This window comes from Labrus bergylta, chromosome 11 (assembly GCF_963930695.1).
Source record: "Labrus bergylta chromosome 11, fLabBer1.1, whole genome shotgun sequence".
In the NCBI taxonomy this organism is placed as follows: domain Eukaryota; kingdom Metazoa; phylum Chordata; class Actinopteri; order Labriformes; family Labridae; genus Labrus; species Labrus bergylta.
Window position 1 is genome coordinate 30,159,440 of NC_089205.1, and position 26,539 is coordinate 30,185,978.

Below are 26,539 nucleotides of genomic sequence, written 5' to 3' on the forward strand. Positions count from 1 at the left end.
AATTCTTGCTCCCATTGAACACGGTAATCCCTCCTTACTCCCACATTGCTGTAACTTGCTTGTCCCGTAGCTTTAGCTGCTACCTGCTGATTATCTTCAGCAGTTGTAGGTGCTTATTCTTCAGCCTCCTCCACCGTATCAGTCCCTCTTTTTTCACCACGTCTACCATCATCACCAGCAAAATCACTTTTTCAAAGAACTCAGTACACTGTTGTTTCAACATTTTGTGACCATCATGCAGATAGCTTAACCATGCTATGAAAACAACCATAGACAACGAAGTCATGCAAGTGAGGTCAGCCTACAGGACAAGACAATAACTAATTAATTATGCACACTCGCCACCAACTGGACTGGGAGGTCTACTGCAGGTGCTTTACATGTGGTTAATGACAGAGTTGTGTGAGAATTAGAAAGGAGTGGTGGACACCCAGTGATTCTAATCAGTCAAAACCTTCAGATTCTTTTTCGTCATTGTTCAAAAAATTCCGTCAAAGACGGAGAATATTCGGTTAACGCGACCTCTAGTCTGTCTGTACCTCAGTGTCTCCAGTCTGCAGTGTGGATCCTCCAGTCCAGCAGCCAGCAGCTTCTCTCCTCGTTCTCCTGGATGATTGTAGCTCAGGTCCAGCTCTCTCAGGTGGGAGGAGCTTAGAGCTGAGGCCAGAGACGCACAACCTTCTTCTGTGATCAGACAACCTGACAGACTACACACACACACACACACACACACACACACACACAGGATCATAAATAGGACTAAACAGATCTTCATATTTAACTTTCTTTATTCCAGTCCAGCTTCCTCAGACTAAAAGACTGGGAGCTACAGAACGAGCTCAGAGCTTTACAGTTTTAATGTGGTAACATACAGTAACTAAAACTTTAAACCACTCATTAAAGGAACATTTAATAAATGATTCATCAAGAAAACAATCTTAGAGGAATAATCTGGATCAGCTGCACACTAACCTGAGACTGTCCAGTCTACAGAGAGGACTCTTTAATCCAGAGGACAGCAGCTTCACTCCTGAATCCTGCAGGTTGTTGTTGCTCAGGTCCAGCTCTCTCAGACTAGAGGACTGGGAGCTGAGGACTGAGGACAGAGCTTCACAGCTTCTCTCTGAGAGGTTACAGACACTCAACCTGAAGAGGATTCAGAAGAACACAAATGAAAGCAATTAGAAACAATAGTTGTTATTTCTGAATAAAGAGAACTACATTAAACCTGGATAGTTATGTGGACACATACAGAGCTTTGTTTGAAGCTTTGATCACAGGCAGCAGCCTCAGAAGAGCCTCCTCTGAAGCAGAGTATTTCTTCAGGTCAAACACGTCCAGATCTTTTTCTGATGACAGTAAGATGAAGACCAGAGCTGACCACTGAGCAGGAGACAGTTTATCTGTGGAGAGACGTCCTGATCTCAGGGACTGTTGGATCTCCTCCACTAGAGAACGATCATTCAGTTCATTCAGACAGTGGAACAGATTGATGCTTTTCTCTGCAGACAGATCCTCACTGATCTTCTTCTTGATGTACTCGACAGTTTTCTGATTGGTCTGTGAGCCACTTCCTGTGGGTGTCAACAAACCTCGTAGCTGATTCTGATTGGTCTCTAGAGAAAGACCGAGGAGAAAGCGGAGGAACAAGTCCAGGTGTCCATTTGGACTCTGTAAGGCCTGGTCCACAGCACTCTGATATAAAAGTCTTGGGTCAGGTTTTTCTCTTGATACTTCAGACCTGGATGTTGTTTGTTCTTCTGACATCAGATTGACTCCAGAGTTGATGAAGGTCAGATGGACATGAAGAGCAGCCAGAAACTCCTGAACACTCAGATGGATGAAGCAGAACACCTTGTCCTGGTACAGTCCTCTCTCCTCTTTGAAGATCTGTGTGAACACTCCTGAGTACACTGAGGCTGCTCTGATATCGATGCCACACTCTGTCCGGTCTGAGTCATAGAAGATCAGGTTTCCTTTCTGCAGCTGCTCAAAAGCCAGTTTTCCCAGAGACTCAATCATCTTCCTGCTCTCTGGACTCCAGTGTGGATCTGTCTCAGCTCCTCCATCATACTTGATGTTCTTCAGTTTGGACTGAACCACCAGGAAGTTGATGTACATCTCAGTCAGGGTCTTGGGCAGCTCTCCTCCCTCTCTGGTCTTCAGCACATCCTCCAGAACTGTAGCAGTGATCCAGCAGAAGACTGGGATGTGGCACATGATGTGGAGGCTTCTGGATGTCTTGATGTGGGAGATGATTCTGTTGGCCTGCTCCTTATCTCTGAATCTCTTCCTGAAGTACTCCTTCTTCTGTGGGTCAGTGAACCCTCTGACCTCTGTCACCATGTCAACACACTCAGGAGGGATCTGATTGGCTGCTGCAGGTCGTGTGGTTATCCAGAGGTGAGCAGAGGGAAGCAGGTTCCCCCTGATGAGGTTTGTCAGCAGCACATCCACTGACTCTCTGGACTCTGTGACATCAGTCAGGGTCTGGTTGTTTTTAAAGTCCAGAGGAAGTCGACACTCATCCAGACCGTCAAAGATGAACACAACCTGGAACTCTTCAAACCTGCAGATTCCTGCTTCTTTGGTTTCAGGAAAGAAGTGATGAACAAGTTCCACCAAGCTGAACTTTTTCTCTTTCAGCACATTCAGCTCTCTGAAAGTGAATGGAAATGTGAACTGTATGTCCTGGTTGGCTTTGTCTTCAGCCCAGTCCAGAGTGAACTTCTGTGTTAAGACTGTTTTCCCGATGCCAGCCACTCCCTTTGTCATCACTGTTCTGATTGGTTCATCTCTTCCAGGTGAGGCTTTAAAGATGTCTTGATGTATGATTGTTGTTTCTGGTCTGTCTGGTTTCCTGGATGCTGTTTCAATCTGTCTGACCTCGTGTTCATCATTGACCTCTCCAGTCCCTCCCTCTGTGATGTAGAGCTCTGTGTAGATCTGGTTCAGAAGGGTTGGGTTTCCTGCTTTAGCAATCCCCTCAAACACACACTGGAACTTCTCCTTCAGGTTAGATTTCAGTTTACATTGCACTGCACCAAACGTTCCTGAATAAAGAAAGAACTGAAATCAATGAACAGATCCTGATATAGATCACATGACTATCTGAGTTTGGAACTTTAAACCGTTTTGTCCTTTTTCTAAAATACTAAATCTGTTAAAATGTTCTTACTGCTCTGCAGACGGTCAGCCAGCTCCTCCTGCTTCATCCTCCTCAGGAAGTGGAGAGTGATCTTCAAAAAATACTCTTTACAGCTTCTCCCCTGCTCTTCATCCTCACTCTGACTCTCTAAGCATTCTGGGTAATCTGGACTCAGAACTCTCTGGACTCTCTTCAGCTCGTTCTTCACAAAGGTGACGATGTTCTCCTCCAGCACCTGGAACAGAAGGAGACACTGGATATTTAATATAAACTGGTAGAACTCAACATGTGATTCATCTGTCAGTCTGAAGGTCAGCTGGTCTAAACAGAACAATAACTTAGCATTAAATTATTGTAATGATAGTAAATTATATAACAGTGTGTTGCACAGACCATAAAGATGGAGTCCAGGTCTGTTGGATTCTGCTGGTCTGATTGATCTCTGTGAACCTCGGAGCTCTCCTGTTGAACTCTGTGACACAAGAAAACAATGTGTCATATATTATGAAGCTCTGAACCAAGATATGAGTCTTTAAACAACAGAGTCAGAACGTTAACTTCATTTTAAGATCTCACCTTCCATCAGCAAGACGTCCATCTTTAAATTCAATAGCTAATCTTTTAGACCGGTCACTCTTCATGGACACACAGCTGGGTCCAGGAAAGTCTGGTCTCTGTCTCTTCATCCTGATACAAACAAACAGCTGGTATTATTATTATTGTTATTAAAAGATGTGCCAGATTTTGAACACAAAACTTAACTAAACAGGTAATCCAGGCTTTAATATTGTCCAATCTTGACTATTGCCCAGCAGTATGGTCTAATTGGTTCAAAACAGAGCAGCTAGTGTAGCGCTCCGTTGTGAATACAGAATGAATGTTGTTACGATGCATAATTGTCTAGCTTGGTCATTTGTTAAGAACAGATTCGTTTATTCATTACTTGTATTCTTCAGAAATATTTCAGTGATAAAGAACCTCGCTCCTCTGTTCCTCTCTGAACTCCTGCACATCAACACACCCACCCGCACTCTCAGGTCTTCTTCTTCTATTCACCTCACTGCACCACCCGCCTGTCCACCAGGGGGTCCAGAGCCTTCAGCTGCTCTGCCCCTCCCCCGCCTCTGGAACTCCCTCCCACCACACATCCGTAGTATTGACACTCTCTCCATTTTTAAATCTCATCTCTAAACACATCTTTTTAAACTGACATATTCAGTCTGATCATTCCCCTTCCAGTCTCATAAATCCTCTACATCCTGTAAATACTTTTTAATGTTGATTTTATGTATTGTTACTTTGCTGTTTTTATCTCTACTTTGTAAAACTTTAAATAAAATGTATTAAGATGTAGAATCATCTTTCAGTGAATCGACTTTTAGAATAGACAAATAAATCTAGCTAATTATTTTGGCAGGTTTATTTTTCTTGAATCAAGACAATTTGACTTTATCTAAGAATATTTAACTTCTTTGGGGTTTTTTTGCGAGAGGTGAACATGGACTGAAGACAGGAAGTGAGAGTGATGTAAATGTCTGAGGATGAAAGAGTTGTAGCTCTGAGACAAGATATGAGTCTTTAAACAACAGAGTCAGAACATTAACTTCACTTTCACATCTCACCTTCCATCAGCAGGACGTCCATCTTTAAAGTTAATAATGAAATCTTTAGACCGGTCACTCTTCATGGACACACAGCTGGGTCCAGGAGAGTCTGGTCTCTGTCTCTTTATCCTGATACAAACAAACAGCTGGTTAATGAAAGCTTTTAGAACAAAGATCATTTTTAATCAGATTGTTCCAGTTCAAACTAGCAGATGGATAATCAGTGATCGGGAGGCAGAGCTGAAGTTCTCCACAGCTCTCTCTGTTTCTATTAGAACAGTATCTCACTCAGAATACAGACAACACTGTGTCTGTCCTCAGATTCTTTAGACTGATGGAATCAAAGTTAACAGAAGAAGACTCAAACATAAACACAGCTCAGAAAGATGACACCAGGAACAATAAAGGTTAGAAGTCCAACCTGCATTTTCAGAGAGAAAGAACTCAGGCCAGCTACAGACAGATGTTCATGAAGATACTACAAGTGGCCACTAGGGGGGGCAGAAGGACAACCTGAGAGAGTGATCTGTAGGAACAGGAGACTGGCTGGACCTCTGAAAGAGAACCATGAACAAGCCGAGGCCAGACTGTTTATTGGGAAACAGGAGCAGGTGAGGGACAGACTGTGGACTGAAAACAGATGTTGACCAGGCTGTCGACGTGGAACGAGGCAGGATTGGTGTTTGGTTAAAGGACTTCTTCTGTGTCCTTTGCAAGTCATCTTCTATAACTGCTGGAAACAAAGATGAATCGTCTAGAAGTGAACGTGGAAGTGAACGGACTGTGCGGGAATGACACCACATTACCACTAACTCAGGATAGTGGACAAGAGCAAGCTAACAGACGGCTAAGGAGCACAGAGACCTCTACAAAGACAAAGGTGGGCTCTGTTTTGTCTAATAAGTCTACTAATGGTAGTCCTCCTTGGAAATGTCTTGGTGCTAAGCCAAAGACAGGCAGGCAGAGCACAGCGAGCTGAGATATGTTATGATACCGGCTGGCCTGCACTACCTCCCCTGCAAAGTGCCTCTTCAACCCCTGTATCAAGAGGGACACAGCCAAGGACAGCTGCGAAAGGGAAGGTTAGGAACAAACCTCCCCCACAAATGAATGTGGAACTACAGAACAGATATTCCCCTCTGTTGCAGAGCCCTGGATCTTCATCTGGTTCTCCATCCTCAGACACCAGGGTAAGGACTGAAAACATATCAAAAAGTAAAAGGCTACAGGGAAAGCTAAAGCCTGGGCTTGAAACTCTGATTGTGGGTGACTTTGCTGTTAAAGATGTACAAAGGATGTGCGGTAAAAACACTACTGTGTTTTCCCAGAGATATGGTCTCTGATTTAGCAGAAAGGATCCTGCATATTGTGGCTGAACACCCGACTGTGAAGAATGTCACACTACACATTGGGTCAAATGATGTCACAAAACAACAATCAGAAGTCTTGAAGCAGGACTTCACTGGTCTGCTGAGGATGGTCAGCCCCTTGGATGTGGATGTGTTTATCAGTGGTCCCATACCACCAGTCAGAAGAGCAGAGGAGAGATTCAGCAGGTTGTTGGCACTGAATAACTGGCTCACAACTGCATGTAATGCCCATTCAGTGAATTTTATTAACAATTTTAACATTTTCTGGGAGCGCAGACATCTTTTTAAGGCAGATGGATTTTGCCTGAACATGTCAGGGGTGAAACTGTCCACCTCTAACCTATTTTACTCCCTGCCTCAACCATCAGTTCTCCCTGCCAAGGACAAGAGACAAAAGAAAACAGCTTTCAAGAAAGACAAAACACAGCGGGATGAAAACCTTCGTCAAGAATAACGTCTGGCAGTATCTGAGGAGAGACCTAAAGAGGAGAGACATCAGAACCAAGAGGAGGGGTCTCCATCCACCTTTGACCCCCTCACCAACACCAACACCTGTGAAGTCTCACCGCCCTTACCCCCTCGAACCCCGGTCAGATCATCATCTCCCTCCTCCCCCCACCTGGAGTTCACTGACCAGATGAAGGAGCTGGTCAATGCTGGATTAAAAAGTACCCCCCGCCCTTCTCCCTTTTTCTCTTCCATAAACACATTATGACATCTACAAAGAGAGACTTCACACTTATAATTCACAACTGAGGAATGCAAGGCAATCTTTCTTCTCTGACATCATCACCAGAAACAATAATAATGCTCGTGCCCTGTTTGCTACTGTCGACAGGCTAACAATCCGTCCTGTGTCAATAGCATCTGAATTTCATTCTACCAGAGCCTGTAACACATTTTCCACCTTCTTTACTGAAAAAATCCAGAAAATTAGACAAACTGTCAGTAACTCATCATCAGGATCAGGAAATGTGCTGTGTCCATTTAAAACCAACTTAAGCACCATGACACAATTTAATCAAATCAACCTTAAAAACCTGGAGGACATTATACAACAATTAAATTCTTCCTCCTGCTGTTTTGATATTCTGCAAACAGGTTTTTTCAAAAAAGTTTCCCAAGTCATGGCTCCAGATCTGTTACAAATTGTAAACCTGTCTCTTCTCTCAGGTGTCTTCCCACAGGCCCTGAAAACAGCAGTCATCAAGCCACTATTAAAAAGAACAATCTAGACAAGTCAATAATGAACAATTACAGGCCGATATCAAATCTTCCTTTTTTAGGTAAAATAATCAAAAAAGCTGTTTTTCAACAGTTAAATAACTTCTTGACATTGAGCGACTGTTTCAATGTCTTCCAGTCAGGTTTTAGACAAAATCACAGCACTGAGACAGCTCTGGTTAAAGAGTTTAATGACATCAGTTTAATCACAGACAGTGGCAGAACCTCAGTCTTAGTTTAACTTGATCTCAGTGCTGCGTTCAACACAGTTTATCACAATATATCACTCGACCGAATGGAAAACTTGGTGGGAGTTTCTGGCACAGTACTAAACTGGTTTGAATCCTACTTAAAGGACAGGGACTTCTTCGTGTCTAGTCAGACAACAGTAGCTGATCCAGAATGCTGCTGCTAGAGTTCTCACCAAAACCAAGAAAGTGGATCACATCAGTCCAGTTCTGAGGTCTTTACAGTGGCTCCCAGTCTGTCAGAGAATAGACTTTAAAATCCTGCTGCTGGTTTATAAAGCGCTTAATGGTTTAGGGCCAAAATACATTAGTGACCATCCAGACCGCTCAGGTCGTCTGAGACAGGTCTGCTCTCTGTCCCCAGAGTCAGAACCAAACATGGAGAAGCAGCGTTCAGTTTCTATGCTCCTTATATCTGGAACAAACTCCCAGAAAACTGCAGGTCTGCTGAAACTCTCAGCTCTTTTAAATCCAGGTTGAAGACTCACCTGTTTACAGCCTTTCATTAAACAGCTTTAATAAGATTTTAAACTTTAACTCTGCACTGTAACTTTTAACTCTTTTTATATTTTTACTTTTTTTATTTAAATTAATTTCAATTGAATTATTTTTATTTGAACACATGTTCAGATTTAATAATTTCAGTGATTTTTAAATGTTCTATTTTAATGTTTCTTTTCAGCGAATTTCAAGTTTGCACCCCTGATGTTGATTTTATCGATGTATTGTTACTTTGTTGTTTTTATCTCTACTTTGTAAAACTTTAAATAAAATGTATTAAGATGTAGAATCATCTTTTAGTGGCTCGACTTTTAAAATAGACAAATAAATCTAGCTAATTATTTTGGCAGGTTTATTTTTCTTGAATCAAGACAATTTGACTTTATCTAAGAATATTTAACTTCTTTGCAGTAGGGTTTTTTTGCGAGAGGTGAACATGGACTGAAGACAGGAAGTGAGAGTGATGTAAATGTCTGAGGATGAAAGAGTTGTAGAAAAGCAGAACAGAGCTCTTTGTCTGTGCTGCCTCTGACAAAGAGCTGCTAAACTGCCTTTCACTGTTTTTATAGCAATGACATTAAAGATCTATTCTTTTATTTTCTGTTGTAATGATCCGAGGGATAATTAGAAAAAATATGACCTCTGCTCATCAAGCTCCATCTTTGAAATCAGCTGCTACTCTGTAAACTGGATTTCTATTTAAAGAAACACAAACTCAGTGATATGGTTTATCATGATGAGTCTGATCACTGAACTCTTTGACTGGTGAACACTGTGATGTCACTGCTGAAACAATAAACTGATGAGTCCTACAACACATCATGAAGCTCTGAGACAAGATATGAGTCTTTAAACAACAGAGTCAGAACATTAACTTCACTTTCACATCTCACCTTCCATCAGCAGGACGTCCATCTTTAAAGTAAATAATAAGACCTTTAGACCGGTCACTCTTCATGGACACACAGCTGGGTCCAGGAGAGTCTGGTCTCTGTCTCTTCATCCTGATACAAACAAACAGCTGGTTAATGAAAGCTTTTAGAACAAAGATCATTTTTAATCAGATTGTTCCAGTTCAAACTAGCAGATGGATAATCAGTGATCAGGAGGCAGAGCTGAAGTTCTCCACAGCTCTCTCTGTTTCTATTAGAACAGTATCTCACTCAGAATACAGACAACACTGTGTCTGTCCTCAGATTCTTTAGACTGATGGAATCAAAGTTAACAGAAGAAGACTCAAACATAAACACAGCTCAGAAAGATGACACCAGGAACAATAAAGGTTAGAAGTCCAACCTGCATTTTCAGAGAGAAAGAACTCAGGCTAGCTACAGACAGATGTTCATGAAGATACTACAAGTGGCCACCAGGGGGGGCAGAAGGACAACCTGAGAGAGTGATCTGTAGGAACAGGAGACTGGCTGGACCTCTGAAAGAGAACCATGAACAAGCCGAGGCCAGGCTGTTTATTGGGAAACAGGAGCAGGTGAGGGACAGACTGTGGACTGAAAACAGATGTTGACCAGGCTGTCGACGTGGAACGAGGCAGGATTGGTGTTTGGTTAAAGGACTTCTTCTGTGTCCCCCACATGAAAATAACTTTACAAGTCATATTCTATAACTTAAAAGAATATCATGTTGTTAAGTATGTTTAGTATCAGAAAAGCTTATATTAATAAAATACAGTATATCTAACTTTGACTTAATTAGATATTCTGGTTAACATCGAGCTAGATTGAACCTGAAAGGAGCTACAACAATGGTTTATCATATCTCAGCAGAGGAACAAGATTGTTTTCTTTATTTTGAGGATAAGACCACTTAGAGAACTTCTGGATTCAAGAAAGTTCAAAAAGGACACAAGTTAAAGTTTGTTCATAGAGAGCAGGAATCCTTCCTCTGTCTCTGATGATTATAAAAGTGTTCTTGTCCTGAATACTGGACTCAGTGTAATTAATGAAGCATGTTATGACTGTGGCTCTTATATTATGAGCTTTCTTATTGAAATGTGTGTCAGTGTAAATTGTTCTACCACCCTGCTGAGGGTTGGTGCTGTTGTCTTTGTCACGTCTCTCTCTCTCTTTGTGCTGCAGGTGAGTAGGATAGAGGGGAAGGTCTGGGCTGTTTAAAGAAGAGAAGGAGGTGTATTCTGAGGGCCTCTGGTGGAGAAGTAGGAGAAACAGGAGGAAAGTACTGGGAGAGGTGAACATGGACTGAAGACAGGAAGTGAGAGTGATGTAAATGTCTGAGGATGAAAGAGTTGTAGAAAAGCAGAACAGAGCTCTTTGTCTGTGCTGCCTCTGACAAAGAGCTGCTAAACTGCCTTTCACTGTTTTTATAGCAATGACATTAAAGATCTATTCTTTTATTTTCTGTTGTAATGATCCGAGGGATAATTAGAAAAAATATGACCTCTGCTCATCAAGCTCCATCTTTGAAATCAGCTGCTACTCTGTAAACTGGATTTCTATTTAAAGAAACACAAACTCAGTGATATGGTTTATCATGATGAGTCTGATCACTCAACTCTCTGACTGGTGAACACTGTGATGTCACTGCCCGGGATTAAAGCAGGAAAAAAAAATGTCCAAAAATTCTCAAAGTATAAAACAAGTACAAAAAAACAATTTGAAGGTGTTTTCTATCTAAGAAATAAAATTGACACATTTTTCTTTTTTGAAGCTCAAGATCTAGGCTGACAGATGTGAGCTTGCTTCTTTTTTAACAAATTTGACCTACAGTCAAGTGAATTTTATGCCTATATAAATTAACAGGTGCAGCAGGTGATCTATATAAAACTTTGAATAAGTTAAAGTCTGAAAAGTAAATGAAGTTAGGGGGGTCTGGGGGGTTTCTCCCCCAGAGAAAATATCTATTGTAACATTCAAATGAGGCTTTTGGAGCATTTTGAGATAATTTCATGATAAATGAGGAACTTGTTTTGATACTAAATAAGAAACCGACTCTGTTCTTAACCTTAAGCAGTCTAAAGTAGTAACAACACAGAAATACCCTCAAACAAGTTACAGAAGTTAGAGTACAAACGTATCAGACTTTAGTCTGGAGTAACAAATGAATAATAGTTACTTTGCAAAAATTTACCTTTTACAGAATATTAATTATATATATTTTTAATGCATTAATGTGTTCCTCATTTTGTTGTCATTGCTACAGTTGGATCTAATCCTATTTACATACCTGTAGCTGGATACCTTGTGAATTCACAGGGCATATAATAAAGATATTTAGACAAATAGTGTATTCATCCTATTTTGCATTATAAATCTGAATCTGAGAAGTAACTAGCAAACAAATTTAAGATTTTCTATAAATTCAGTGGAGTAAGAAATATATTTTTACTAAGTACAAGAAGGCTTTTTTTAACATTTTTTTTTAACACAGAACTTATTTTATTTTATTTATTTGTTTGTTTATTTAACATGGACATACAGTAACATTGGTGCTGTAACATTTAACCATGCACAAGTTTATAGCAAAATGCTAATTTGCAACACCTGTCCACGGGAGGCTTTTAGAAACAACAGAGATAAAGATAAAAAGGGTAAGAAAAAGAAAACAGTTCAGTTATAAATACAGTGCAGTTATGAATGCAACAGGGATAAAATACTAATGAAGCTTTCAAAGCTAAACATATTGTGTACCTCTAATACATGACAATGGTGCCATCTTATCGTTTTTTTGTCCATGATTTTTAATGATTGGTTATATAGGGATATGATTGGCTTTAAAGTTGTTTGTGAGGCTTGAGACCAAGAACTGATGCAATATGATAGATGTGATAATATCATAGCATGTATATATAGCTGAGCTGTACTAAATGAGAGGTATTTCCTAATGATTCTGAAGCAGTTTAGATTAGATCTCGCTTTTTTACAGGTGTTTTTCGAATCGTAGGTGAGTCTAGAACAATCCCTAAGTACTTTACATCTTCAACCACATTGATGGTCTCATTATTTATTTTAACTAAGAATGTTTCTTTATCCCTTAGTTTGAGCATAGAAAAGCATATGGAAACTGTTTTCTTAATATTTAATGTTAAGTTAGAAGACTCAAGCCATTTTGCAATACAGTGCAAGGAGTCATTGAGGTGGGCAGCAGATTGCCTAGCAGATCTTGCAGGTGTGTATATAACCGTATCGTCGGCATACATTTGGCAGCCAACTGCAGGACAGATCTCAGGTAGGTCATTGATGTACATGCTGAATAGCAGTGGACCTAGAACTGACCCCTGGGGTATCCCCATGCTGTTGTTACGGAAGATGGACTTTTGCCCACTGACTCTGACACATTGCACTCTTCCACTTAGGTATGAGTCAAACCACTGCAAAGCCTGATCAGAGAATTGAAATTTAGAAAGTTTGGATAGCAACACATTGTGGTTAACAGTGACGAAGGCCTTTTTTCAAGTCTAGGAAAACTGCTCCCACAACATGTCCCTTATCCAGAAAGCATTTTATTTTCTCAATAAGATAACATTTTGCAGTCTCAGTAGAATGTTTGGGTCTAAACCCGAATTGTTTTTGATGCAGCAAGTGGTTTGTCTCAAGATGTAGTATGAGTTGCTCTGCAACAACTTTTTCTAATATCTTGGACACAACTGGGAGAATGGCAATGGGTCTATAATTACATGTCAAGTCTGGCTCACCACTTTTGTAAATTGGACTGATAATGGCTTTTTTCCAGCTCTCAGGGAAAGTTTTTGTTTGAATTGACATATTCACCAGATGTGTTATTGGCTTAAGTAATTGAGTTCTATGATATTTGATCAGTTCACCGTCCAAATCATGAATATCCCTAGTCTTTGAGTTGTTCAGGTTACTCATGAACTTACTGACTTTTTCCAAAGTTACTTCTTTGATGTAAAATTCATTTTGAGTTTTCTGACTGAGTGTGTCTGGTCTTAACTCGACAGGTTTGAAGTTTTTGGATAGTTCCTGAACTGATTCTATAAAAGAAAGCATTAAACTCACTTGCAACCGATGCGTTGTCTGAATTAAATTTGTTGTTTATTGTTAAACCCTTAATTCTATGATGTTTTGAGGCATTGGAGTTGGTTAAAGTGTTAATGTGCTTCCACAGCGCAGAGCTATTGCCTTTGGACTCTTCAATAAGCTTTGAAAAATAATTCATCTGAGCCCTGCGTAGTTCAGCTACAACTTTGTTTCTTAAGCCAGTATAAATTAAATGATCAGTGTTAGTTTTAGAGATAAGACATTTTGTAAGAGCAAAGTCACGTCTTTTCATTAATTGCCAAAGGTCTTGACTAAACCATGGGAGCGAGTTTCTTCTTGGTCTGCTCTTCCATGTTTTAGTGTGTTTGTCAATGAATCCAGTGATAGCTGTTGTAAAATGATCACAGCATTTGTCCACGTTATGTGTTTGTGGGGTGAGAAAGGCTCCACTGGAAAGGCAGATGTATTACCCAAAGTGCTAGTCAGCTGTAGAGTTGGGCCTGGATTTAAGTGCACATCGCCGGCAAGTAGAAGAAGAGTAAACAAAATCCGAGCAGCTCTCCAGCCCGCGTCTGGTGGCTGTGTGGCTCGCCCCGAACTCGCTGCTGCATGTCGGCCACCGCGGTGGAAAAGGGAGGCGATAGCCATGTAGCCATGACCATAGAAGTTAATCCGTGGTTTGATGGATAATAATCCCATTGGATCTATGATGCAACTTTGGGCTTTGAGGCTGAGTTTTGCGATCGGGTCTTGCGCATGGTCACAGGTGTACACCAGAGGAAGCAGCAGCAGTCATGTTGGGTCAGTGTGAGGACACAGAGGAGGGGGTCCCTCCTGCTGGAAGAGCTGCACTTATTTATTGACTCCTCGACACTCACATATTGAGATCCAGTTTCTGTGGTGCAGTGCTGCACTGAGAGTTTACTTTAGGAGAGAAGCTGGACTCACTTTTCTGGGAGTATCAGTTTTTCTAACAGTCACAGTACAGAAACATAACTCCCCCTCCCATTGGCTCAAGCAGAATTCTCCAGAGAATATCCTGCTGCGTTCTCAGCTCACTCTGAATTGCTGCTGAAAAAATGACTCGGGGTCTGAGAGGAGAAACTCTGGGTGAAGTTCGAGCAAAACATTTCTGCTCGTGTGAAAGCCCTATAAATCTAAGGTATGATGTTCTATAGTGTGAACACATGGAGAGGCTCTCTGAGGGAGAACTTTCTGATCATCATTCTCTGTTTGGATTCTACTTCATGCACTGTGCTCACCTTATTTACATTCAGATACATGTTATTTTATATTGGAAGCCCACCAGCTGTCATTCAACATTTAATGATGACGGTTCAACAAAAAGTTAAAAGCTTTTAGTTACCGTGGCTTTAAAAGCTATTATAAAAAGTTTTCATACAATCACAAATGATCAGATAGAAGAGTCTGTTTACCTCTTCAACAGAGCTCTGAGCATGGTTTGAAGAAACGTATGATGTCATGAATAAACATTCTCATGTCTCTTCAGGGTTTAACTTCTCACCCTCTCTCCTGTTGTTTTTATCTGTAAGGATCTGAATGCTCTGACATTTCTCCTCTCCTCGTGCTGTCATGGCGTGCAGTGAGTGAGAGGTGGAGCGAGCCCGAGAGAGTCCCCCTCCCCCCTTCATCTGTCAGAGTAGACCTCCCGAGAGACCGGAGTTCAAGAGATTTCTGTATGTGTGAAAAGAGTTTAACTGTCCGGTTAGCATGTTAGCACGTTAGCATGTTAGCATAGCCTGTGTGCTAAACTGAGAGTCATCGTGTTCCCTTTACTTCTACTGTAATAAGAGCAGCTAATGAACCTGGTGGCTAACTGTTAGCTTACAGCTCTTTTGAGACTTAAATTAAACAGAGAGTCTGAACAACAGTGAAAAGAGTCTCTTACCTTCAACCAGAGGATTATAATATTTTACAGGACTCTGCCTTCAACACGGAGAACAGAACTACGTCACCACTGGAGAAAGTATAAAGTAGTGATGTGTCGGTCATGAACGATTCGTTCAAAACGAACGAATCATCTGGGTGAACGAACTGAATCACTTACTAAAAAGAGTCGTTCATTTCTCAACTTCAGTTGTTCTCTCCTCTCTTCCGTCTCGTGTCTCAAAGCTCCCGTTCACAGTACGTTCAGTGAACGAACTGAACGAGAGTTCCGACGTGAATCACGCTCCGACGTGAATCACTGAACGAACTGAACGAGAGTTCCGACGTGAATCACGCTCCGACGTGAATCACTGAACGAACTGAACGAGAGTTCCGACGTGAATCACGCTCCGACGTGAATCACTCATAGACTGTAAATATTACTGGACGAACCCTGACCCGTCTGTGACATAGGCAGAAAATGAGTCCAATCGACGGCCGCATCAATATTGGATTTGCAGTCTCAACCTAACTTCGGATCAACCTAACGACAGCAGTAAGGCGGGACCGGCGGGACTTAACTCCGCCCATTCAGCTCGACGTCAGCAGTCCACTTGACAGCATAGCTAACAGCTAGGCTGCTATCATCAACTATTCCTGCTCATCCTGAGAAAACTCTACAAACAGTAAGTTAACATTTAACTTTTCTACAACACAGTTAAAACGAATTATATTCAACCCAAATATGTAATTAAAGTCTTAAAACTACACTTTGTTAAATATACAACTATGGTTATTAGTTATTTGTCAGAGCAGTTAGACTTTGTCAGTGTTAGCAGAGAAATACATTAACAAAGTTTTATCCATAAACTGTAAATAAATATGAGACATCCAGAAGAAATCAATATTACAAAGCATACAGTTCATGTTACTGTTCTGACAAAAAGAGGAATGTCTGTGTTTTATATTTACTGATGTCAACAGCGATGAGGTGAACATGACAACTGAACAAATAATTATTTAGTATTTATTATAAGACATTTGTTTTCTATTGAACCTGTGAAGTCATGGAGTCTGTGGACAGTGTCAGCTTCACACCAAAAACTTTAAGTATTAGAAACAATTATGTTTAAGACTGGCATCTATTATGATGAGTTGCAGCTACCTTGTTCAATATTATTCCTGCAGATGTGGCTCAGAACAAAAAAACAGCCTGAGCTGTCACATGTAGTTAACTGTACATTTTGTCTGAGGCATTAATTGAACACCTTTGTATTTCTCCTATAGACACAGTGTGGATTATTGGTGACTGGTCCGTCGAGGTGCCCAGAGAGCTGCAGAGACAGAGGAAGAAACCTGAGCCTCAACAACATCTGTGTTTGTTGGTTCTTCTGGGGTGGACTTCAGTTTCTTCTCTTCAACAGCTCGCTGTGAGGGAGGTCTCCCCCGGATGGACTGAGTGATGTCACCCACAGGCTGAGAGCTGAGGCGGGTTTTAAACCTCCTGACAAACCGTTACACCGCGCCCACCTGTCAATCAGGTCAGCTACACGCCTTATTGTGAATAACTCTTATCCTTCATCAAATCAAAACTGATGAGTCATCAAAACATTCACCCCCCGTACAGTGTGTGTCCATCCAGACATGAGCTAATCACAACTATTTGTTTGTTTTGTACCAAGCTGTAAACATGTTCATCTCTGCTGTAAAAACAGGCTTTTTTTAATGTTGTTTTTCAGATTAAATAAATATTTCTATATAAATGCACTCCTTTATGTCTACTTATGAGTATACATTTCAGATTAATGCTCAACTCAATAGCTTAGGGAAGGAAGTCTACTTTTACACAACTTCTTACTCTTTTGATAAATACTAATGTAGTTCATTTCTGAAAGTGGGATGGAACAGAGTCATTGCAAAAATTTGCCCTTAAACACAGCCCCATTCTTAAATCAAGATACATGGAGAGTAAATAAGATCAATAACTTGTGAATAAAAACAGTTAAAAATGATTTAGAAATGTAGACTTATCAGCTCAATATCACATAATATCAACTTCTCCCATCTAAACTGGACAAAGGGTTTTAAAATGGGAAGAAAATAGTTTGATTGCAAGTTGTTTGGAGGAGATCTAGTTTTATTTGAACAGCATGAATACAGTCTTCCAAGGTGCAAACCCTCCTCCTCCTCCTGAAGCCTGTGGAGCTCCTTCATGTACTGCTGTCTTATCTGCTGGCCATCTTCTCTCAGAAGAACTTTGACTGTTGAAAAGTCATTCTGAAGAAGCTCGAGCATGTGACATGGATCCAGGAGAACATGGACTTTTAGTGAAGGGTCTTCAGGATGGCAAAAAAAGAGAGAAAATATCAGTTATTCATTAAATCATTTTGTTTGTTCTCATCTATTTTTCTGTATTCATCTGTGTGTAAGAACACATTTATAAATTCAACAGTGTACTACCCAGACAACAAAGGTACAGTATTCAGGTAATCAACATCTATTCAAAGTTAAGAAGATAAACATTATTGTAATCATGCTGTTTTCAGCTCTCTCACTCACACAATGATATTCCACATCAAATGGTCTCAGATTTTGTGTGAGGAAAAATTAAGCAGTTTATTGTGGATAGTACTTCATCTTAACATGAAACAAATATAACCTGAATTATTTAAATCATTAACAGGTCCCAACTCTCTGTGCTTTAGTACAGAACATACAGTAACTCATTTATTATTAACATGAGCTCAGTACATGGCTGTATTCTTCAAACTATTTATTATACTTTATATCTATGTGCTTTAAATCTTATTTTCATTCCATATGTTATTTATATTTTATATTTCTACAGCTATATTCTGTGTATGAGTTCAGTGAAAATTAATCTGGTTATTAATATAGTTCTTAATGGTTACAGATGCTCTTACAAAGTGAAGTTTTTTTTATTTGTTAACAGTTTGCTCAAATCTTAAGACACGACATCAACCATGTAACTTTAATGTCATCCTCTATAACCTACACAGCACATTAGGTTCAGTTCAGTTTATGTTACTGACGGATAATTACTACACAAAGTTTGTTTTTAATGTCCACATTTACGTGGAATATAACATTCATCATAACGTCAGATAACCATATTTACAGTCTGTGGTTAACCACCGAGATGAACCTTTAGCTTCTAACATCACACAAACTCACTATTTTCAACAACAACATCTTAACAACAAACATTTCTAAATAATGTAAATGATGTAAATAATGTAAATAATGAGCTACACAGTTAGCCGACTGGTTTACAAGCTAACGCTAAACAAGTTAGGTCCGTAAATATAAACACATGAGTAAGCAGTAAATATAACACTACTATATCACTTACCGAAGAAAACTGAAGCATCAACTTGTTGGATGGTCTGTTAACCGCACAGCAAGCCATGTATGTTGTCAGATATGTGTTAAACAAACTCTCCAAACGAAGTAAGAAAGAGAAATCAGACGGATCAAGCTGTTAGCCTCCTGACCTGCTGACCTCCTGACCTCCTGACCTGCTGACCTCCTGACCTGCTGACCTCCTGACCTCCTGACCTGCTGACCTCCTGACCTGCTGACCTGCTGACCTCCTGACCTGCTGACCTCCTGACCTGCTGACCTCCTGACCTCCTGACCTGCTGACCTCCTGACCTCCTGACCTGCTGACCTCCTGACCTGCTGACCTCCTGACCTGCTGACCTGCTGACCTCCTGACCTCCTGACCTGCTGACCTCCTGACCTGCTGACCTGCTGACCTGCTGACCTCCTGACCTCCTGACCTGCTGACCTCCTGACCTCCTGACCTGCTGACCTCCTGACCTGCTGACCTCCTGACCTCCTGACCTGCTGACCTCCTGACCTCCTGACCTGCTGACCTCCTGACCTGCTGACCTCCTGACCTGCTGACCTCCTGACCTCCTGACCTGCTGACCTGACAGACAGATGCAGCGCACAGAGCTGTCAATCAAATCTGACACAACCAAATATGGGCATAGTCGTTTTCCTTAATAGAATAAAATCTGATGAGTTATAAAAAAATTCCCCCCCCACAGTGTGAGGAGAAGGGGCCGTCAACTTATCAGATATATCTCGTTTTTTGTCCCAGGCTGTAAACATGTTGATTCCTGTGGTAAAAACGGGCTTTTTTGGCTGTGGGCTTATGGCACTTCCAGCGCTTCTGCAGCCAGCCTCAAGCGGAACCTCGAGGAACTGCAGTTTTTTGTACTTCCGCATTGGCTTCATTTTTCGAGACCGGAGGTTTCCCCTTGTATAAAACATGCAGAGCAGCAGGAAGACACACTCACTGTAAATATAGCTGTAGAGATATAGCAGGCCTTAGCATTAGCTTCAACACCTGTTGTTACTGTGAGGAACAGAAGGTGACTAAAGCATCAGGTATGAATAATGAGGGCCTGAACACTGTATGAGCACATTATGAAGCTAACATTAGCAGCACCATGAACTAGCTGGCTTCAGTAGCTAACTACAGCTACACAGTTAAAACTTCTTCACACACACACACACACACACACACACACACACACACACACACACACACACACACACACCTCCATGTTTACCTCCTTCAACTTATCCCACAAATAATCTCTATAAACACACATTATTAATGCACATCTGTAGAGCAGGGAGCAGATGGTTACTGTCTCTCCATGTTTTTATGGTCATTCGAGCCAACAGAGACTAAACGCAGTGACTCCATATTTGGTCCAAACTGAGTTCACGTTTGCTTTACTTTAAAAACAGATCAGAGCAGAGAAGAGTTTCATTTCTGTGAAAAGTGTTTTTTAAATGTGTTGTGACTCAAACTGCAGTGACTGCACTCTGACTGTGTCATCTGTCATCTACCTGCCAGCTTCACATTCATTCAGCTAAATACACATCTGAAGCTACACACCTCAACTTTCATCAAGGCTAAGCTAGCTGCTCTCATAGCACAGTTAGCCTTAGCTAAAGCTGCTACTAAAGCTGCTAGCTTAGCTGCTAACTGATCTCCCCCTGGCTGTTATCTGGAAATAGAAACTATATTCTTGATAAACTCACATCTTGTGTGTTCAGTCTGTTTTTCTACACGACTAAATGAAGCAGCAGCTAAATGTGATCATGATGAGAACAGTTCAACTGCTGTTAAAGATAACTAGCTTAGCATAGATCTCAGTGACCTTTGACTGGAGGGGAATTCATGTGATTTGGTGCTTAAACTACCTCTAAATCATAGATTTAAATATAATGATGTGTTGATTTATTCCATAGAAATATGACTCAGAGATACATTCAGACTGTAGATCAACAGTTTGTGGTTGTAGCAGCTTCTATATCACTGATGTTCACACAGTAAATGGACCTATTACAGCCTCTCTACCTGTTTGTCTCCATGGAAACTTAAAATGCTTTTTCCTGTGCTGTGACTGTAGTTACTGCTCTCTGCCTCTAGAGGGCAGTATAGCTCTGTACACCTCCAAACAAACCTGAGTGTAGTGAGGAGACAGACTCTTGGCTCAGCTCATAAAAGTCTCAGACAGGCCGAGTCACAAAGAACTGACCAATGAGAAACAAGTGAATCTTCATATGTGTGTATGAACTGCTGTGAATTTAGACTTCTTCTTCTTCTGTGGTGACACAATGTGAAATAACTCCAGTTCATCATGAAGTGAACACAATACATCAGTGGAGTGTGCTGGAGGTGATATCAGCTTCCTGTTCACTGTGAGTCACATCTAACACTCTTACCTGTGCTGAGTTCAAGGCCTGCATGGATCGTCTGTAAAAAACAGAAACAACTGTTAGAAAATATCTGGTTCCTTCATAAAAACATGAGAACATAAAAAGTGAACATTACATGAATCCAGTCAATATATTTATATTTTGATACTGTATATCATTTATAAACTCACTACTGTTCATCCCTTCAGTTTACAGTTTTTAATCAATATTCTTTTCTTAACCTCAGTTTGAAGAGTAAACTTGCTCTGGACTACACTTCCCATGATTCTTAGGGTTTTGTGGACGTAAACATGAAGTGAAAAGTCTCCATGAAGTCGGTGAGTTAGCCGTGGGCGACACGTGAAGCTCTGTTTGTTATATTGGTTAACATTCAGTCCAATAGTGTCCATGAACAGTGAGCTGAATGAGCTGTTAGCAGCTCCTGTTCTCATGTTGTTCACACAAATATCACTGGATTACTTTGATCCTGAAGAAAACGTCCAAACATGAGGATTCTCAGGCAGCTTCTGCACTTATTATCAAAGCAGAGTTCAAGTGTCAGTCACAGCCAATCCAAATCTGTCTGTGTTCAAACCTGACGCAGGTATGACTGGACTAACAAAGGGACTACTACAGGTGATTTACAGTACCTGAGTGTCACTGCTGACAAACTAGAATAACTAACTAACTTCCTGCTTCCAACACCTGCACACACCTGTCCCTTTCAGCCCTCACGTCTCTGCTGCCAGCTCTCCTCACAGTGTGACAGCCTCTGTTATAGTCAACTACTGAGACTCAGTTATATAGAAGAGAATGAGTGATAAACTGAGAGATTTCACAAAGAGCAGCACTTTAACACCTGGATGTACCTGCAGGATTCATGACGTCATCACTAGTTAGGAGCCAATCAGGGTGCAGTATGAAACTTACAGTGTGATAAAGCAACAAACACACAAACACTGAGACTTTACAGTGAAGTAGGAGACGTGTTGTGTCCAACAGTTCAACTTTACAAATGAAACATATTGAAATATTTAGTTTCCATATGAAGAGGTTCTGGGTTTTTACATGAGGTGTAAGGAGAGTCATTATAATCATTTAACTCAGTTTCTTATCTTTGTTTCAGTTAAAAACATGTCAGACACAAACTATTATTCAAAGTAGAGCATTTTAAATGATCTTTTATGAAATGATCCTCACTAATAATCAGTATTAGGTCGGTTTGTTTGACACCTCTCTGACTCAGGAGACTCCAGCTAGCATAAAGTCCAGTGAGCTCCGTTTCAGCTCATGGAGGAGAGAAAACTCGAGGTGTTTGTAAAAGTGAGTTTGAGACACTGTGGAGCTTTAGATAAATCACACATCACTTACCTGTGCAGTGAATAAAAAATCAAACTCCACATCAGAAGGTTTTCAGTCCCAAACCCCCTCCAGGATTAAACAACGGGCCGATTTTCTCCAGTAAATACACGGAGCCGGCCGGTGTTTCAGAGAGCCTGGGAGAGGGGAGCGTCCCCTGATTATACACATCAGCTCGATATTTTACAAACATATTGATGTATTTTCTGCCAAAGTCAAAGCTTCAGTTTTAAAGAGGTCATATTCTGCCCTTTTTGGGGTTCATATATTTAATCTATGTATCTACTAAAGTATGTTCACAATAGATAAAGTTCTAACAAAGTGTCTGTTTTCATGAACTGCCGCTCCATGCACCGGCTCTCTTCTGACTCTCTCTCTAAGGCTCTGAAGTGCCCACGTTCAGAGTCCCCACGTGTGGGCGAGCACTGTAGCTGTTCCCACTCAACGTTCTTGAAGCCAAAATACGCCGCTTACGGGCGCTTCCATCTTGCGATTTTGACGTCTTTTGGAGCCAGAGTCTGCGCAGTAGGGTCCGGGGGGAGGAGCCCTGGTAACACGCCCCGCCCACTTAGCGTACTGATGACTTACGCAGCCCAGCTACGCCGAAAGCGCTCTGCCGGTCTACGATGAAGAAATGTGTAAGTACAACAAACCACCGTATTCAAAGTCTAATATTTAAACTCTGTGTTTTAAAAAATCCAGTTATTTTGATCATTATTGAAAACACGTGGGCTGCTGGGTCCTCTGGTTTTAATGAAATCGTTCTATATTGAAGCTATATTTAAGCTAGGTTAGCACCACAGACCGTAGACTACAGGTGGTAAGATATGTTGTATTCTGTTAGAAACTGATAGTCTGCAATGTGAGTCATGTCTGCTTTTCTAATATATTTAAGTGAACAGTAAATCAATTGTTTTTTGTGTCTTCATTTAGGCAAAGAAGAGATAAAAGCAGCTGGTCTGACATCTTCCACAGAGGTGAAGTGTAAGTTAAAATCATCTGTTAAAAGTTTTATATCCTGTGATTTTTATTTAAGTTTCATAAGAGGATTGTAAAAACAAACTATAGTTAACAATACAGTCTTCTAAAATAAAAATCACAGAGTCATACACCAGCTAAATGTTAAATAGAAAGGTGATGTTTTCTTTTCCATTTTACAATCAACTGAACCTAAAAATGACTCATTTCAACCTTCATCTGCACACCTGTTACAGAGGTCAGGCTGGGGTCACATAGTTTGAAGGAACCTCCTCCTTTTATCACCTGTGCCAGATGCCCTGCTCATCCACTGTGGGAGAAATGACCTTACACCAGCAGCTCTCCCAGATGAAGAGTCCTCTCTGCCATCACCCAGAGGAGCTGATCGACGTCTGAAGAAGGTGGACAGAGTCTGGAGCTTTGTGACAGTGAACAGTGAGAAGGCTACCATAGTCATCCTCAGATAAAACACAGAGATCCTGGTCAATATTTAATTTATTTTTCTTAACATGATGTTGCCCTGTGTTTGAAAGGCCAGATGCTGGAGGGTTGTGTTGGATTTGCCTTTCCATCATATTTTAACAGTCAAACAATCATCCAGGATCTCTTTACTTTATTTGATTTTTGTTTGGATTTCTTTGTTAAATTATGTTTTATACTTTCTCCTATGTCCCAGCAGTTTGACCTGATGGTCTCTCTTACTTATTTTCCACATGGTTAATGAAGCCAGGGGTTGTTTTTTGAAGTTTTCTTTTCATAAAATGTTTAAATAAACTTTTTAAAAATCTGACATGACTGTCTCTGATTAACTGGAGTACAACAACGTGTTGGTCACAGTAAAATAATTTAGCAGTTAAGTTTATAGCTCACATTTGAAAAGGCCTTGAACTGACATTCATTTCTTCTTGACCAACAACAGCTAAGACAACAGCAAAGCTAACAGACGAGCTCAGCTTGTCACAGCCGGGCTCGTCTGAGATAAATGGCCTTCAAACTTATTTAATATTAAACATTTAAAGCCAATAAGCATAGCAAGATACGCATGAGATTCCATTTCAATTTATTCAATCACAGACTTGTCAAACAGTCTGGCATGTTGTGCTGCTGTTTTCAAGAGTTAATAACTGAAGAGAAGAAGACCATCAAGAGAGGACAGGAAACACTCAGGGGACGAGTCCTCCATGTTGTCAGGGGACGAGTCCTCCATGTTGTCAGGGGACGAGTCCTCCATGTTGTCAGGGGACGAGTCCTCCATGTTGTCAGGGGACGAGTCCTCCATGTTGTCAGGGGACGAGTCCTCCATGTTGTCAGGGGACGAGTCCTCCATGTTGTCAGGGGACGAGTCCTCCATGTTGTCAGGGGTTGTTGATGGATCTGAATCTGAGAGCATCTTCTGGAATAAAGAAAAACAATCATGGAGTTAAATGTATAATGAATATTACTGTGATGTTTCTGCCTCAGACCTGAAATCAGATCTGTCCTCAGGTTCTGCTAAACTTCAGGTTCTAAAGTTTGTTTTAAAGACAGGAGAACTATTTATGAGACATGATGAATTCAATAATATGATCAGCTTTATGAATTTATGTTTTAAGACAAAAGTGTTCCTGCCACTTTCTATTGAAGATTATTTTAAACTGTCATCACATGGGCCAGCCTGATTAATTAAACTAATGTTAAATATTCTCATATAATCAGATTTGTGTGCAGAACCTCACCGGAGCTGGAATCAGAGTCTGGACTGCTGTTTCCTTTGGGCATTGATTTCCTTGAAGACAGAAAGAAGAACAATTTAAACATGAACTTCTTGCAGAACCATAGAGGCTGTTAAAATCTTCTGCTAGTCTTCCTTACATTTTAAGAAGGATTATAAATTGTTACTAAAATTACTTTGATGCTGATAGCGGTTACAATAACACGGTCCAATCATATGAGAGATCATTTTACCTTTGAGTCCTATTTGAAGGTGTTCTCTTCAGAATCAGCGCTGCAAAGACAAGATGATGGCGTCCACCTTCACAAGCTGCTGCTTCAGTCTGGCTGCATCATGGTCACCTACAGGAACAGCACAGAAATGCACGATCTTTATGTCTTCTTTGATTGTGCCTATGTCTCCTCCTAACTTCAATAACATCAGCCTGTTGTGTGTAACACTGGTCTCCTGCATTAACACCTTCCTTTCAAAGGTGATAAATACAGACACAGTCACAATCACCGCAATGTTTGTCAGGTTTTGTCAATTTTTAGAACAATTTCTCAATGAGTGTCATTAAATTTACAATATGATCAACTTGTGACTGTTGAATTGGTGTGTGGAAGACAATTCAGAATATTTATCAGTTTAAGCAGCATGATGCTCGGTTAATATTACATTACACCGCCGCCGGTTGTTGATGTTTGTGTTCACGCTTCGGTTAGTCTCTTAAATCAGTAACAGTTATATTAAATCACATCTTACCTTTAGTTTTATCTGGATCTTAAATCAGTAACAGTTATATTAAATCAGAGCTTACCTTTAGTTTTATCTGGATCTTAAATCAGTAACGGTTATATTAAATCACATCTTACCTTTAGTTTTAACTGGATCTTAAATCAGTAACAGTTATATTAAATCACATCTTACCTTTAGTTTTATCTGGATCTTAAATCAGTAACGGTTATATTAAATCACATCTTACCTTTAGTTTTATCTGGATCTTAAATCAGTAACGGTTATATTAAATCACACCTTACCTTTAGTTTTATCTGGATCTTAAATCAGTAACAGTTATATTAAATCAGATCTTACCTTTAGTTTTATCTGGATCTTAAATCAGTAACAGTTATATTAAATCACACCTTACCTTTAGTTTTATCTGGATCTTAAATCAGTAACAGTTATATTAAATCACATCTTACCTTTAGTTTTATCTGGATACATAGAGAAATATTCTCCCCTCGTATATAGTCCTATGAATTTCAGCCTTCGTGAAAGTAAAACCTGTTCCTCTCGGTATAGTCCACTTATCACTCAGACTGTAAACATGTTCACATTAGTAATGATGCAGGCCAGATTACAATTACGTGACTTTGTTTTTGCCCTAGATATTTTTTTGAGACTTTACCAGATGTTTTTATTTTTGCTGTAAAATAACTGTACAGTCAATGAACCGCATCTATGAACGGATTTTATATTACGATTCTTGGTTTTAAATACAATTTTAATCACAATAACAACATAACAATATCAAGAAACATAGCATGTCAGTTATTAGGTTTGCTCATTTAATAAAATAAAATAAAAAGATAAATCATGCCGGATAAGTAACCTAGCTTTACAACATTTCAGCTAACTTAGACTGCTTATGTGTTAGCTAGCTAGATAACGACTTCAACCAATGACACATAAATCATTTTTTACTTACCGAAAAAGCTGCAAAGATCCCTTAGCTCCCACAGGTCGGTTAGAACAGTTTACTGCAGAACAACTCATTTTCCAGCTCAAAAAAGACGAAAAAACTGAACG

General features: G+C 40.3%; 2 protein-coding genes across 30 annotated transcripts in view; both read right to left on the minus strand.

Moving 5' to 3' along the window:
- LOC114919286 (NLR family CARD domain-containing protein 3-like) overlaps nucleotides 1–26,539 on the minus strand; it is a 155,238-nt gene that overhangs the window by 50,191 nt on the left and 78,508 nt on the right. For 15 of the 29 annotated variants that reach the window (XM_065960426.1, XM_065960425.1, XM_065960424.1 and 12 more), the window contains 2 exons: nucleotides 8,989–9,099; nucleotides 4,771–4,881 (listed from right to left, as the gene is read on the minus strand). The exons of 2 other annotated variants lie outside the window; for them this stretch is intronic. In XM_065960426.1, the coding sequence (XP_065816498.1) occupies nucleotides 4,771–4,881; nucleotides 8,989–9,099 (222 nt within the window). Of the gene's footprint in view, nucleotides 1–539; nucleotides 708–972; nucleotides 1,147–1,252; nucleotides 3,054–3,178; nucleotides 3,384–3,541; nucleotides 3,621–3,724; nucleotides 3,836–4,770; nucleotides 4,882–8,988; nucleotides 9,100–14,977; nucleotides 15,042–26,539 lie in introns of those variants that run through there. 12 more of the 29 variants (XM_065960444.1, XM_065960447.1, XM_065960439.1 and 9 more) reach the window with 12 other exon arrangements.
- LOC136180525 (serine-aspartate repeat-containing protein G-like) lies at nucleotides 24,080–25,330 on the minus strand. The gene is made up of 3 exons (XM_065960566.1): nucleotides 24,982–25,330; nucleotides 24,753–24,802; nucleotides 24,080–24,430 (listed from the first exon to the last, which is right to left on the minus strand). The coding sequence occupies exon 3, from the start codon at nucleotides 24,425–24,427 to the stop codon at nucleotides 24,155–24,157; it is 273 nt and encodes a 90-aa protein (XP_065816638.1). The 5' UTR covers nucleotides 24,428–24,430; nucleotides 24,753–24,802; nucleotides 24,982–25,330; the 3' UTR covers nucleotides 24,080–24,154.